Source organism: Megalops cyprinoides, chromosome 9 (assembly GCF_013368585.1).
Source record: "Megalops cyprinoides isolate fMegCyp1 chromosome 9, fMegCyp1.pri, whole genome shotgun sequence".
Taxonomy (NCBI): domain Eukaryota; kingdom Metazoa; phylum Chordata; class Actinopteri; order Elopiformes; family Megalopidae; genus Megalops; species Megalops cyprinoides.
This window is the reverse complement of record NC_050591.1, coordinates 29,678,902-29,693,654: the sequence shown is the minus strand read 5'-3', so window position 1 is coordinate 29,693,654 and position 14,753 is coordinate 29,678,902. Positions and strand designations below refer to the sequence as shown.

Below are 14,753 nucleotides of genomic sequence, written 5' to 3'. Positions count from 1 at the left end.
AGTGCAGGTTCTTGAATCCTAATGATCCAGACCCTCTTTAAATATGGGGCTGAAAACCACATTTATTAAAACAATATGTCATCCGTGAGAGTAACCTAAGGCTCATGTTTCCATATTAGGCAGAGGGTTGTTTTGGCTTTGAAGTGCCTCCCGATTGGACAAGGCCGGCATAGAATTTTATATTTTTAAGAATGGGCCCCATAGCTAAATGTGAATGTTCGAACCATTTCCTTTTCTGATTATGTTTACTTTTATCCTTTATTATTTTTCCTGGCAACAACAGACCCATCTGATTAAATCTGATTAACGCTAACAGGCATGTCGTTTGGGCCGGTAAAAAAAAACTGCTAAAAACATTTTGTTTGTTCGTTTTCCCGAACAAAGAGGGTTACAATCTGCTTTTGTTTAATAACCTCAGTTTGCTAGCTGAATTAATACTGTTGCAACAGTATCACTCACTGTGTCATTGGGCATACAAATAAACGTCCAATACGTTTGCTGCCTGCCCTATCTGTATACTAAACATACAATATTTATAATCAATAGAATGGTGGCTGGTAGCTTATTCTGTGTTTTAATATACATTATACATCATTTACAGTTGTTATTTTTGTCTGTTTTTTTACAGGTTCTCAGCTCTAGCAAGAGTACCCCCAACCCCAATTCTTTCTCCATGACAATCAACTCAATTGAAGGAGCCAAACCAGGATCCATCATTGGCTCAGTTCGATCACATGATCAGCAGCAGGTACCAGAGGCAGGTCAGGTGACCTACATGGTGGTGGGAGGCACGGACCGGGACGGCACGTTTGTTGTGGATCGTCTGACTGGGGACGTGTACCTGGCCCGGGAGCTGGACTACGAGCAGGGCGCCCGCTACACCCTGCAGATCGAGGTGGACGACTTCTCCAAGGCCTATCCCAGCAGCCACCTGGTCCAGCTGGACATCGACGTGCAGGACAGCAATGACCATTCGCCCCAGTTCCCGGAGGATCCGATCACCGTTGTCATCCCCGAGAACATGGAGCCCGGCTCCTCCATTTACACCTTCCAGGCTGTGGACAAAGACGGCAGCGGGCCCAACAGCGAGGTGCGCTACTCCATCCTGCACCGCTGGCCCGAGGACTCCGACCTCCTGATCCTCGACCCCTCCAGCGGAGTGCTGTCCTTGGGCCAGGCGCTGGACCACGAGGCCACCCCCTCTCTCTTCCTGGTGGTTCAGGCCACTGACTCCGCCCCCGACGCCAGCCAGCGCCACCGGGCCTCTGTCACAGCCCGCATCTTTGTGACGGACGAGAACGACAACGCGCCTGTCTTCAGCTCACCCACGGCTGTCAGCGTGATGGAGGACCAGCCCGTGGGCTTCGTGGTGCTCTACGTCATGGCCCGGGATGCCGACCAGGGGGAGAATGGGCGCGTGTCCTACCGCATCCAGGCTGGGAACTCTGGAGGGAAGTTCAATCTCAATCCCAACACTGGTGAGTCTCCTGTGGAGTTCAGCTCAATCTGTCTGTGATGTTTAAACTTTATTTGTTACAGAGCATCTTGTAGTTGAGTTTGTCATAAAGCACTGTATGTGTAGAACAGTGGATTTTCCAAAGACAATAAAAAACCAGAACACCCAGGCCAAGTTGGGAAAAACTGCTTGACCCTTGGGAAAAGGAGGTCGCGCAACTGCTGGAAAATAGTCTAAATGTTAACATTGGCATCCATTCATTGAATGGTTGCACTCTATAATGCAGATGTTCATATCAAGCTCTCTGTGATTTGTTTTCTAGTGTCTGCATGATTGTGCTGCATATCATTCTCACATCTCCCACTGGCTAATTCAGCACTGCTGAACTGTTCACAGACGTAACCGCTTTGAGTTCCTTCAGATCCTGACCCTCACCATTCAGTGCTTGTTTCTCTAAGCACTGAGGTTCCCTGCCATCCTGGTTACTCACGCACGGGTGCTGCCCCCCTGCTGGCAGCAATTCCCACAAAGCCTGACGTAATAAAGGAGGCCCAGAGCTCCTCACGTTACAGCTTTCAGGAATCGTTAAAGGGAAACACAGACCCTCCTTGTGCAAGCGCGCGGACCGTCAGGGCGCTGTGAGGTAACGCGGGCGAGAGCGCCGTCGGGGCCTGTGAGCGTTGCTGTGGCGCCTGGGACACGAGTCTCCCCTGGCACGACCCGGCTCCTCACAGGAGCCTCCAGCTCCCCCCAGGCTGCTGCGGAGATGGAAACAGTCAAAACACGTCATGCGTGTTATAGCGCTCTGACCGCAGAGCACGCTCATCTTGAACTTGTTTTGAGCCGGGCAGGTCATTCGTGAAAAAAAAAGGAAAACAATGACACAGTCCCATGACCACCTGGGTCCCTTATGTTGCAGGCCGTTCAGATGGCGTGCAGTAGTGTAATCTCTGATCACCTTTATTTTCCTTATGTTTTCACCTAGTCACCCGTATTCTTTGTGGGAACTTAAGGAGAACCGAGGGCTGTTCTACAGAAACATCATTGAACATATTGTAACAATTGCAACTTGAAATTGTAATGTGATATGATTTGCTTTTCACAGTGAAAACAAAGTCCAGAGACAGTGTGTAGCTGGATATATCAAGCACATAGTCCTTGGCCTTCACAAAGCTTATAAATGCTTAGTTCATCCAAACAATCACTTTTAATGGGTTTCATTTCCTCATAGGAGAACCTCAAGTGCCTTTTAATCTCATTTGGTTCACAAAAATCGTACCTCTCCAGTCTGTCATGTCAGCACTTTATTTCTCTTTCACTGAAGTGCTGTAATACTCAACTGATCATTATTGCTCTATAAAAACATGATGGAAATAACACTTTTAATTCACTTGGGGGAAAACAATCTTTCACTCTGCATTGTCTATTAATAGATGTGATGGTTAACTTGTTTTATTGCACATGTGCGTACGCAATCAACGTTACATCATTATATTCATCAATATGGCAGTAATGATGGAGAGCTCTTGACCACTTTTCCACAGGAAATGTCTGTTTTGAAGCGCAGAGGGGGACAGTTTCCCGGCCTATCACAGTTTCCTAACTTCTTGTGTAGTCAAAATATAAAATAGTGAAGGACTCCTGAAAAATGTCTGTAATTCTCCTCATAAGTTTCCACAGATAAAGAGATAATAGCAGATATGGGATGACAGCTGAATGATGGTCTGTAGTAGCATTTATCCCAAAGCTGGGCCTACCTTAGCTACAGTAATTCTCTGCTGCTAGAGTGATGACAGTGGTATTGAAATATGGTATTGGAAACATGCAAAACTCCACATCTCTATAGCTCCTGATCTATATCTCTGACCTGGCTTGTCGTAGGATTTTAATAGGACAAACTGGATGGCTTGAAGGTTTTCCAGCCTTTAATTCCAACCAGATTACAGTCTGAAAGGCACTTATCTGAATGCTTGTAAAGAACGATGAAAAAGACCAACTCTGCCAGCCTGGGTGCTTTGTCGTCATAGCTCGCCTCTCGGTGTGATTTTGGTATCCACCTTTCCTGCACGGAATTAAGGTGGAACCCACGTGAGCGCGGTCGGAGCGTTTTAATGAAGGAGGGGTTGCTAATTTGAGCAGGGCACGGCAGCCTCACTGTTTCATGTGTGTTTACTGCTTCCCTCTCCCGACCGTGGCGCTCACAGTGGAAAATCTCGTAACCAGGAGCCGGAAGGTTGCACTTCCCAGCAGCGGCAGCTGTAGGCGGGCTGTTACCAACGCCCCCCCCCCCCCCCCCACCCCAAATGACAACAAGCCCACCCTACCCTTACACATGGTGTTTATGTTGTGGAACCTTGTTGGGTGGTTTCTTACGTTGAGCAAACCTCTGACAACGTGAGTCACACACACACACAGGAAAATGCTAGTAACAACTGTCTTTGATGCTGCTTCAGTAGTACATGGCAGCGTTGATGTGAGTGTCTAAATGTTTGACACAGATAAAAAAATTTTGTCTTACCTTTAACCCTCTCCTGCCCAGGTTCCCTGTCTATCCTCAAGCCCATTGACCGCGAGGAGCAGGAACTCTACAACCTAACCATTGTTGCAGAGGATCATGGGATGCCTCCGCATTCCACTTCCCAGCTCTTGTCAGTCCACGTGATCGATGTCAACGACGAGGCACCGTGGTTTGAGCAGAGCGAGTTTGAAGCCCAGATCTTTGAGAACCAGCACCCCAGAGCCACGGTGCTGACAGTAACGGCCTCTGATCGGGACCAAGGTAAACCATGTCTTCAGCCTTGAGTTGAGGCCTGAAGTGAGCTCTCAGCCCCGGTCAGACCACAGGAACCCTATCTGTTATGTACGGTGCTATAAAAAATAGCCGTCACCTCATTCAGAATGGACAAAGCACCGAACAAGACACGGATGTTTAAGCCCCACAATAGCGTTATTTATTTCAATGTAACTCAGACTGCATTTTTCGGATGAGGGATTATTTGCTCCCTGACTTTATCCATTTTGCAGAGCAGCCACCTTATCCTTCTAGTTAATTTCATTTCATGCACGTGAAACAGCGAAAATATTTTATACTGACTGTGTCCCAGATGGTCTTTGGATCATTGTTTTTATGCAGAAGGGAAGACAAGCATACCTCTCAACCTTCTGCGCTCACTCTGTTTCCCAATTTCTCACCTGTCGAGTCTGGTTTTTCAAATTAAATAGTGCAACTTTTCATGAAAGCAGATCTGACAAGACCAGTTATCTCCTGTTGTCAGGGATTCAGAAAGGGGGGGGTGCATTTTCCTGGGCTTAGTAAGGAGCCTATAAAAGCAAAGATTATAAACTCTCTCTCCAGGACCAATTAGTGGAACAAACAGGTGAGGGTGCCAGACTATTCTGCATTAGCACGCAACCTGGCATGCAGACGCCAGGGCGAAAGGCTTCGGATGCCAGCTGCTTAGGCAGCAAAAATAAACTACAAACAAATAAAAAGCAGGGAATGCGTCGTGCGGCACCGCTCTGCTCGCATGATACGTGAGAAAAGCAGATTGCGACTCTTGTAAAAGCCTGTTGTGAATTGCATAAGGGTTTTCTGAATGGTGTGAACAAGGATAAGGTGCTAATTCATGATACAGTACATTATTGTCATTTAGCAGACACACTTTTTCCAGACTGACTTACATAGATTATAGTTTTTTACATGTTATCCATTTGTACAGCTGGGTGTTTAGGGAGGCAGTTCTGGGTTAAGTACCAAGGATACAACAGCAGTGCCCCAGCAGTACCTTTTGGTTACCAGCCCAGTTCCTCACCGCTATGCTACATTGTCACTCACATGATATACATTCATATTTGTGTCCCATATGAATATTTCTTTTATTCTGTCACTCTGTGTGGCGACATTAAGCAGTCCCTTTGTTCTCTGACCATCCTCAGGGACCAATGGCCTCGTGACCTATGGAGGCATCGCAGAGGAGGGCTTCACCATTGATCCGGTGACAGGTGTCGTGTCGGCCACCAGGGTACTGGACAGGGAGGTCCAGGACCACTACACTTTGACAGGTAACTTCCCGGGGGGGCAGCGCCAGACAGCTTTCGGAATGGAAAGATATGGGGAGGGCGGTGCCTGGCTGCTGGGGGATTTTGGCTGGTGAGAGGAGTTAGGAAAATGACAAGCTAAAAGGGGCTGTAACAGAGTGTTATACACTCAGTTTCATCTCTACCTCTCTCTCTCCTTGCCACTCTCTGTCTCTTTCTCTATCTCGCTGTGCCTTTTCAATTGTTTAAATTGTTTCCCTTAAGTGCTGCAGTAAAATATTGATTTGGCCCTTTCCCCCTCCCTTTCCCTTTACCCAATTCCCTCTCAACCTCCTCTAATTTATTAACAGTGTACGCCAAAGACGGCGGCCTGCCGCCAAACTTTGCCAAGGCGACGGTGCGGATCACTGTGCTGGATGAGAATGACAACAGCCCGGCCTTTGGGAGGCCTCACTACAGCCTGGAAGTGCCTGAGAACCTGGAGCCCGTGGAGCTGTTCACCCTGAGGGCCACCGACCAGGATGCCGGGGACAGCGGAGAGGTGGATTACAGGATCGTGGGTAAGAGTCAGCAAGGAGCAGAAAGAACCAAATGGCTTCATGCTGCCTGATCCCAAAAGCAATTTATTTTAGAGCTGCGCACAGGATGTTACCTCCCAAGGTGGACCTTTGTCCTTAGCCAGAAACGGGCCCAGGTCTTGGTCCACACTATGTTCCCTTAATCTCTTGAGTTCACCCACAGCATTTGTCTCTGCCTGATAGTCTAAGAGGAGGACAAGTACAAATGAATGGTATTGAGTGGATTAGATTTACATTTACATTTTACATTTTCTCCCTTAGAGCAATGCACAAGATAAATACATTTAACATTACTTTTACATTATTGTCATCCAGTATATCCTCTTATCCTGACTTCATATGGCTTCATAGTCAATTACAGTACAATTCAATGAGTAGAACTGTTACTAAATATGGGTGGGTGAACTAATAGAGAAAACAGAATTACACTTGGACAGATACCCAGTGAAAATGAGTGAAAAGGCATTGATCTGTGAAAATGACTGACAACCTGTTCAGATATGTTTATCTCTCTCTCAGCCTCTCCTGATGCTTCCTTATCATAGAGGTTTCTACATTATGTGACTGTCTCCCCCTACAGCTGGAGATCCTGACGGTGACTTCCACCTGGACAGCAGTTCAGGTGTGCTGTCCACCTCCCGGCCCCTAGACAGGGAGAGGAAGGCCAGGTACGCGCTGACCGTGGTGGCCCGGGACCATGGAGCACCTTCCCTCAGCAGCACGACCACCATGGAGGTGACCGTCCTGGACGTCAATGACAACAGCCCCAGGTTCGAGAGCGGCAGCTACTCTGTGGAAATCCCCGAAGACGCGGCCGTGGGGTCGCTGGTGCTGGAGGTGACGGCCAGCGACGAGGACGAGGGCTCCAACAGCCAGGTGCTGTACTTCCTGAGCAGCGAGTCGCGGGGCATGTTCTCGGTGGACGCCAGCACGGGCCGGATCACCACGGCGGCGGCACTGGACCGTGAGAAGCGAGCCGCCTACAGCTTCCTGGTGTGCGCTATGGACTCCTCCCCTGCCAACCCCCGCAACACCACGGCACAAGTGACTGTCCATGTCCTCGACGTGAACGACAATGCGCCCTTCTTCGTCCAGGACCCGCTCATCATCAACGTGTCCAGCGGGAGCCTGTCCAGCCATCAGGTGGTGGCCACGATGAGGGCTGAGGACAAGGACTTTGGGGCCAACGGCTCTGTCTTCTACCGTTTCGCCACCCCCGTCAGGGGCTTCACCATCAACTCCCTGACGGGGGACATCCAGGTGACAGAGAGGCTGCAGTCCCTGACCCAGAGCCAGCGGACCCTGATCGTGGAGGCCATGGACCAGGGCACGCCCTCCCAGTCATCCCTGGGGGTGGTGGTCATCTATGTCAAGGAGCAAGAGTACAGGGGCATTCGCTTCTCTCGCAACACCCGGGACGTAAGCATCCAGGAGAACGCAGCCAAAGGTAGTGGCTCTGTCAGGCCCCGCCGTTTACCCCGTTAGTGCTAAGTGAGTGTTTCAGAAACGTGCTGTGAGTTCTTCTGCTGTTTGAATTTTTAGGTTCTCATCATGAAGAATACAAAACAGCACATTTACATTACATTACATTACTGGCGTTTATCAGACATTCTTATCCAGTGCGACTTACATACAATTTTTTTACATTTTACCCATTTATGCAGCTGGATATTTACTGAGGCAATTCTGGGTTAAGTACCTTTCCCAAGGGTGCAACAGCACTGCCCCAGCAGGGAATCAAACCAGCAACCTTTTGGTTACGAATCCTGTTCCTTACACTATGCTACACCGCCGCCCCAATTATTAAAGCAGTAAAGAGTGGAAAAAAGTAAAAAAAAATTCATATGCTGAACAGGTATTGTATGTATCTACTCACTGCTCCCTCTAAAGAATGTCATGTTTTATTCCCACCCAGGTACCGCTGTGGTGCAGATCCAGGCACAGTACCCTGATGGCTCTCGCAGTGGTATCAGCTACAGCATCTTCAGCGGCAACCGACTGCAGTCCTTCAGCATCAGCACCACCACAGGTCAGCCAGGGTGGAAAGGGTTAAACAGATAGTGCGGTGCCAATTACCCACACAAAGAAACCAATCCGCAAACCACTGAGCTATAAAATTAATATTTCTCCACTTCTCTGCTTCTTCTTTCTGTTTATTTCAGGTGAGATCTGGGTACAGAGCTCCACTGGCCTGGACTTTGAGGAGACCCCTAGACTCCGCCTAGTGGTGAAGGCCGAAACTGCATCCTCCAGCTCCTTCATGGCAGTCAATCTGATCCTGCAGGATGTCAACGACAACCTGCCCCGCTTTCAGCTGCAGAATTACATTGCATACATTCGGGAGGCACAGGGCTACGATTTCCCCATCATACAGGTGCAGTAACCTGCCTCCCACAGCTTTATTGGGATTGGCTTCTGATAAATTGTGCAGCGGTGTCTAGTTCGTTAAAAAAAATATTGCACTTGTAAAAGAGGAAGTCTGGAGGTTTTCAGTGTGGCAAGGTCTGTCTCTCTTTGCCCACACTGTTAATGTCCTTGCTGAAAAGCATAGTTTCAGCCCTACCATTAAGCCACATTCACCTTTTTTAATGTCATGGACCTTACTTCCAAGTGCAATATTGCTCACCAGTTCACGTTACACTGGAACAGCTGTTGCGAATTTCTCTTTTGTTTTCATTTTCAATTTCCTCTCCTTCCTCAGGTTCTGGCCGACGACCTCGACCAGGGTCAGAACGGTCAGGTGACCTACTCCATCAAGTCATCCTCCATGAGCGGCCTCTTCAAGATCGACCCCCTGACAGGCAGCATCACCACAGCGGCTATCATGGACAGAGAGATCTGGACGCAGACAAAGTGAGGGCTCACCTTTCTCTACTCCCGCCTGGCTTTAAAGTGCATTTTTGAACAAACTCCCTGTCCTTGTGCAACATGCTGTACATCGTCCAGCTCGCCATGTGTTTCGTTTCAGGAGAGTTCTATAGATCTTTATCCTGCCATTTCTGGCCGTCATCTCCAGCAGTGTTATAGGCCGGTGCCTTTTATTTTACTTTATGAATGTGTTCCTGCGTTTGATTGAATAAAACAATCTCTTTCAAAGGCTTTTGTGAAACAAAGGGACAATGTAAACAGGAAATTAAAGAAATTAAAAACATGCTCAACAAAAAGGCAGAGAGGTCGGAACTCTGACGTTGGTTTTGTTGTGTCAGGCTCGTTGTGACGGCAACGGACAGAGGCAGCCCCCGATTGGCCGGCTCCGCCACCCTGACAGTGATCATTGTGGACCTCAATGACAACAGTCCCACAATTCCCATGCCTCGTGAGATCCGCGTGCCAGAGAGTGAGTGAACTTTGTCCTCCTTTTCCCCTTCTCTGAATCTGTAGATTACACAGCTGGATGGATTAGTTTTAATTTCTCCAGCAATTTACATTTAGCCATCAAACCATTCACTGGTCATATTTAAAGAGTATCTTCTGCATCCAGACAACAACATTATAAAGTGCTGACTGTTTACTCACCTTTCACCCTAAATAGAATGTTGTGTCTCACAATTCCTGCATACCTGTCTCCCCAGACACCCTAATTGGAACAGAGATCACACAGGTGACAGGTAACGATGTGGACTCGGGCCCCGCCCTCTCCTACACCCTGCAGCTGGACCCCCACTCCCAGGGGAAGTTTGGGATACACCGGTATGGAGGAGGGGTGTCCCTGACAGCCCCACTGGACTTTGAGGAGAGGACCTGGTACACTCTGACTGTTCGCTCCTCGGACTCCAGGCACCAGAGTGAGGCCAACCTGACAGTGCTGGTGGAGGACGTGAATGACAATGCGCCCGTCTTCACCCAGGACCTGTATCAGGTGACCCACTGCAAAGCCTCTCCCACTCATTTAACCCAATCAGAACCTCACATTACAGCCCAGTTAAAATGGAATTTTCCCTGGCTTGGGGAAGAAGCTAGAGATATTCTAAAATGAAATGAATGCCTGCTTTTATTTTGTTTGCAGAAAAAAGATTTTAGAGTGTTGTTTCACCTGCTTGTGAAAAAGGAGGTGACACAGTCATGGTTGACATTGTGATTGACAGCCATGACATTGTAGAGAGGTGTCTCAGCTCTGTGTCTGTGGTGTAATTGTAGATGTATTTGCTGCCCCCGGCTGCTAAAGGGATTAAAGGTGCCTGCTGAACATGGCCGCAGGAGGCTTATCTTAATGATCCTGCACACCTTGTTAAATTTAACAGATGCTTTAGCAAGTGTACCTCAAAGCCTCGTGTCGCCCGAGACTCTTTCATCCTGCACTAAGTCAGTTATTGAAGGTTTTACTTTTAATCGGACACAAATACAACTGCTGGGGGCAAGCAGGCCCCTCATGCCTGTCTTTTCACACACAATGCCCTGCAAATATAGGACATTATATTATTGTCATTTAGCAGACGCTGCTATCCAGAGCGAATTACAAGGGTTACAATTTTATCTATTTATACAGCTGGGTAGTTACTTAGGCAAATGTGGGTTAAGAACCTTGTCAAAGGGTATCACATCAGTGTCCTATTAGGGAACTAATCCAGCAACCTTTCGATTACTATGCCACACTGCTTCCCCAAATGACATGCACCCTCACATGAGATACAACAACATGAGTATTGCTGTAATTCAAAGAAAGTGGCAAGAACTGACATTCTGCTACTCTGTTAAGCCAACTGTAAGTCTTATGTTGGCTATTATTCAGCAGTCCAGTTGTAAAGAAGTTGTCTGAATGCTCTTTTTTGCCTTCCAAGGTTACGTTGCTAGAGCATTCTCCTCCTGGCAGTCCGGTCATCACGGTGACTGCCACAGACCGGGACTCGGGGGAGAATGGGAAGATCACCTACAGAGTGATGTCATCGACCAGAGACGGCTTTTACATCGACCCTAGCAATGGTACAGTTTAAATCTCTCCATTCTTGTTTTATGTTACTTCCTAGCTCACATGGAATTGACATAAGGAATGTCACTTCCAGCTCCAACTTGGGAGAATCGTTTGATCTTGCAGCAGAAATTGGACTCTGCTGAATTTAAACTGTGCACGTTGTGCATGCTGAAAGTACATTTACATGATGGCTGGAAGATAAAATTCTTACAGTGATTCATAAAGATAAAAATGTTTCAGTGTCTACGTTTTATTGAATATTGTTAAACGAATGGCTGATTCATAAAAGATAATTGAGCACTAAAGCAGGAGTGCTCCCTTCCCCCAGAAGGTTTTAAATATCATTGATGTTTCCTGGCAGGCACCCTGTTTTTCACCCAGAGGGTTGAGTTTGACTCCAAGCGCCCCTCGATCAGTGTGGTGATCGAAGCTCGGGATGGAGGCACCCCGGCCCTGTTCGCCATCACCACCGTCCAGGTGCACGTGTCTGACGTCAACGACAACGCCCCCATCTTCCACCAATCAGAATACAGGGCCACTGTGTCCGAGGACGGCCTCCCTGGATCAACCATCCTGACCCTGGAGGCGGTGGACGGGGACCTGTCGCGGGAGAACTGTGGCTTCGACTTCGCCATCGCCAGCGGAAACACGGGCAACGCCTTCCAGATTGAGAGCAGCGTGCACTTCCTGGAGGGGCGGGGCTTCCAGACGGTGGGCACCCTGATCCTGGCGGAGCGGCTGGACTACGAGACCGTGGCGCACTACAACCTCACCATCGTGGCCTCGGACCGCGGCGTCCCCCAGCGCAGCTCCAGCGTGTCGGCCGTGATCGCCGTCACCGATGCGAACGACAACCCGCCAGTCTTCGGGCGCGCCGAGTACAGCGTGGCGCTCAGCGAGGGGGTGGCAGCGGGCACCGAGATCCTGCGTTTGACCGCCACCGACCCAGACTCCACCCCCAACGCCGAGGTCCAATACGCCATCAGCTCGGGGGATGAGACAGAGCTCTTCTCCATCGACCGCTGGACGGGAGCCCTGCGGTTGCAGCGGCCTCTGGACCGCGAGAAGCAGTCCTCCCACATGGTCATCGTCCAAGCCTCGGATGGCCGCGGTCACTACGCCCTGGCCCCCGTCACCGTGGAAGTGAAGGATGTGAACGACAACAGGCCCTACTTTCCTCTGAAGATGCTGACTGCCAGCATTCGCGAGAACCAGCCCCCTAACAGCCCCGTCACCATCCTCCACGCCATTGACTATGACAAAGGTATGTACGGCCAGCTGAGATACTTCATGGTGGACAAGTCTGGTGAAGGGAAGGATTCCTTCTTTGTCAACCAGACCTCAGGGGAGGTCCGGGCCCGCTTGACGTTTGACTTCGAGAAAGTGGACTCTTTCAACTTTGTTGCCCTGGCGATGGACATGGGCAACTACTCTGCGACAGTGACGGTGCAAGTCTACGTGACTGGAGAAGATGAGTATGACCCCGTCTTCACCTCCTCGGAGTTCTCCTTCCTGGTACCCGAAGGAGCCAAGAAAGGACAGAGCATCGGACAAGTGCAAGCCATTGACGAGGACGGAGGCCTGGATGGAATCGTCCTCTACTCTTTCGCCAACAGCTCACCCTACTTCGAGGTGAACAAGACATCGGGCGTGATCTTCCTGAAGATGGACAGCTCTGGCAGGCACAGCGTGTCGGGTCGCTCCAAGAGAGAGGCCCGGCAGATGACCCTGGACGTGACCGCTCACAGTCCTCTGGAGACGTCACGGGTGGCCACCGCCCACCTCACGATTGACGTCACGCATACCTCCTTCGGCCTGGCGTCGGACGTCAACATTCTGCTCATCAGCGTGGTGGCGGCTTCCCTCGGCGCCATCGTCATCTTGATCATCATTGCCGTGGCGCTCTTCCTGGTGAAATCCAGGCGGCGGAAGAAGGAGGAGGAGGCCTGCAACCGGGCTCCGCCCCCGGGCACGGTCCTGCAGAAGCTGGACGAGTCCAGAGTGACGGGGGGCGATCGGATCTACCACCAGACCCTGCCCGGTTACGCCAGTGATCAGAGCGGGACAGGCGGGGGGTCCTACACACGGGGGGGATCCCTGGACCCCTCCCACTCCAGCGGGCGGGGCTCGGCAGAGGCGGAGGCGGCTGAGGATGACGAGATCCGGATGATTAATGAGTACCCACGTGTCGCCAGCATATCCTCCTCCATGCAGGAGCACATCTCCGCCCGGGGCCCGGACTCCGGCATCCAGCAGGACGCCGACCAGCTGTCTGACATCTCTTGCGAGCCGGGAATGGAGGCGGGCCAGTGGTTCAAGGGGAAGAAGCTAGGCAGCCTCACTGGGACCCTGCTGTCCGGCCAACACCCCATCTACCGGGATGAGGGCGGTGGATACCTGGGTGTGGGCAGAGGGCTCAGCATCTCCCAACCCAAGGATTACGCCTTCCCAGAGGATGGGAAGCCCTCGGTGGACGGCTCCCTCACCGCCATCGTGGCCAGCGACGAGGAGCTGCGCGGCAGCTACAACTGGGACTACCTGCTCAACTGGTGCCCCCAGTTCCAGCCCCTGGCCAACGTCTTCACGGAAATCGCCCGGCTCAAGGACGAGAGTGCGCCCCCGAACCCCCGCAGGCCCTTCCAGCCCAAGGCCAAGGCCGACCCCAAGCCGCGAATCGACCCGCCGCCCCTCATCACCTCCGTGGCGCACCCGGGGGCCAAGTCGGTCCCCCCGAAGCCCGCCGTCGGGCGGACGTTCCCCCACCTGGCGTCCCTGCGGCGCTCGCCCATCAGCCACGAGGGCTCCATCTCCTCGGCGGCCATGTCGCCTAGCTTCTCCCCGTCCCTCTCGCCGCTGGCGGCCCGCTCACCGGCCGTGTCCCCCTTCGGGGTCACCCAGGGCCCCTCGGCGTCCATGATCAGCACGGCTGAGCACTCTCTGGAGCAGAGCGAGGAGGCCGAGCTGAGGATCTGACTCCGCCGGCCTCCGTTTGTGAAGGCTCAACCCTGCAGAGACACAGGGCAGGGTGATGAGCCAGAGCAGCTGTGCTGCTCCTCACCCCCCCCTGCCCTGACACAGGCTCCTAATCACCATGGGGGATTCGGCTCAAACTGTTGAGCCATAAAACTCTCCGCGAGCACCCCCAAGGCATTAGAGGCGTGTAGATAAAAGTGTCATGTGCTGTTGCCTCACTGGCTGGCCAGAGAGCTTAGTGTCCCGTGTTCTTTAAGTTGAGCTTTGCAGGCTCTGAAACTTTTCAGTGTTAAATTGAAGCCAAAATGGCTGTCATCGCCTTTTTGTGGAGAGCACTCTCAGAAATACCCATCAGTGTTTTGAAGACATTTTAAAAAGTACTTAGTATTTGCACATTTGTAAGGGGAGCCAAGACTGATGTCAAAGTGTTGTAAAAGAAGACACTTTTTTGGTTTATATATTTTTATACCAACATTTGTTTTGTGGCTAGAAAATGGCATTACCCACGTCAATAAGTTGCCATTGCAGTAGATGTTGTACGCATATATGTATATTTGTATGTATGCAATGGTATGTATGTTATGTTTGTTTTAGATTTTAGGATTATTATTTAGAGTGTTTGTGAAATTTGCAGATTCTTGACATCTGTGATGTGTGACTGGGGAACATTTGTGTTTTGATAACTATTTATAAAAAAGAGGAAATGCTCGCTAGAAGAACAGATACACTAATTCAGTTTAAACAATGATGTACCGTTTCATTTGATATTTTCTTGTGGACATTTTGCAGAGATCTCCCG

General features: G+C 50.3%; 1 protein-coding gene across 1 annotated transcript in view; it reads left to right on the top strand.

Moving 5' to 3' along the window:
* Positions 1-13,954, top strand: part of dchs1a (dachsous cadherin-related 1a) — a 105,957-nt gene extending 92,003 nt beyond the window's left edge. Inside the window, exons 10-21 of the mRNA XM_036536536.1 lie at positions 629-1,478; positions 3,996-4,235; positions 5,393-5,518; positions 5,845-6,054; positions 6,653-7,519; positions 7,988-8,101; positions 8,235-8,446; positions 8,774-8,925; positions 9,279-9,409; positions 9,645-9,931; positions 10,851-10,992; positions 11,343-13,954. Coding sequence (XP_036392429.1) covers positions 629-1,478; positions 3,996-4,235; positions 5,393-5,518; positions 5,845-6,054; positions 6,653-7,519; positions 7,988-8,101; positions 8,235-8,446; positions 8,774-8,925; positions 9,279-9,409; positions 9,645-9,931; positions 10,851-10,992; positions 11,343-13,954 — 5,943 coding nt within the window. The remainder of the gene's footprint in view (positions 1-628; positions 1,479-3,995; positions 4,236-5,392; positions 5,519-5,844; positions 6,055-6,652; positions 7,520-7,987; positions 8,102-8,234; positions 8,447-8,773; positions 8,926-9,278; positions 9,410-9,644; positions 9,932-10,850; positions 10,993-11,342) is intronic.
* Positions 13,955-14,753: the final 799 nt, after the last annotated feature.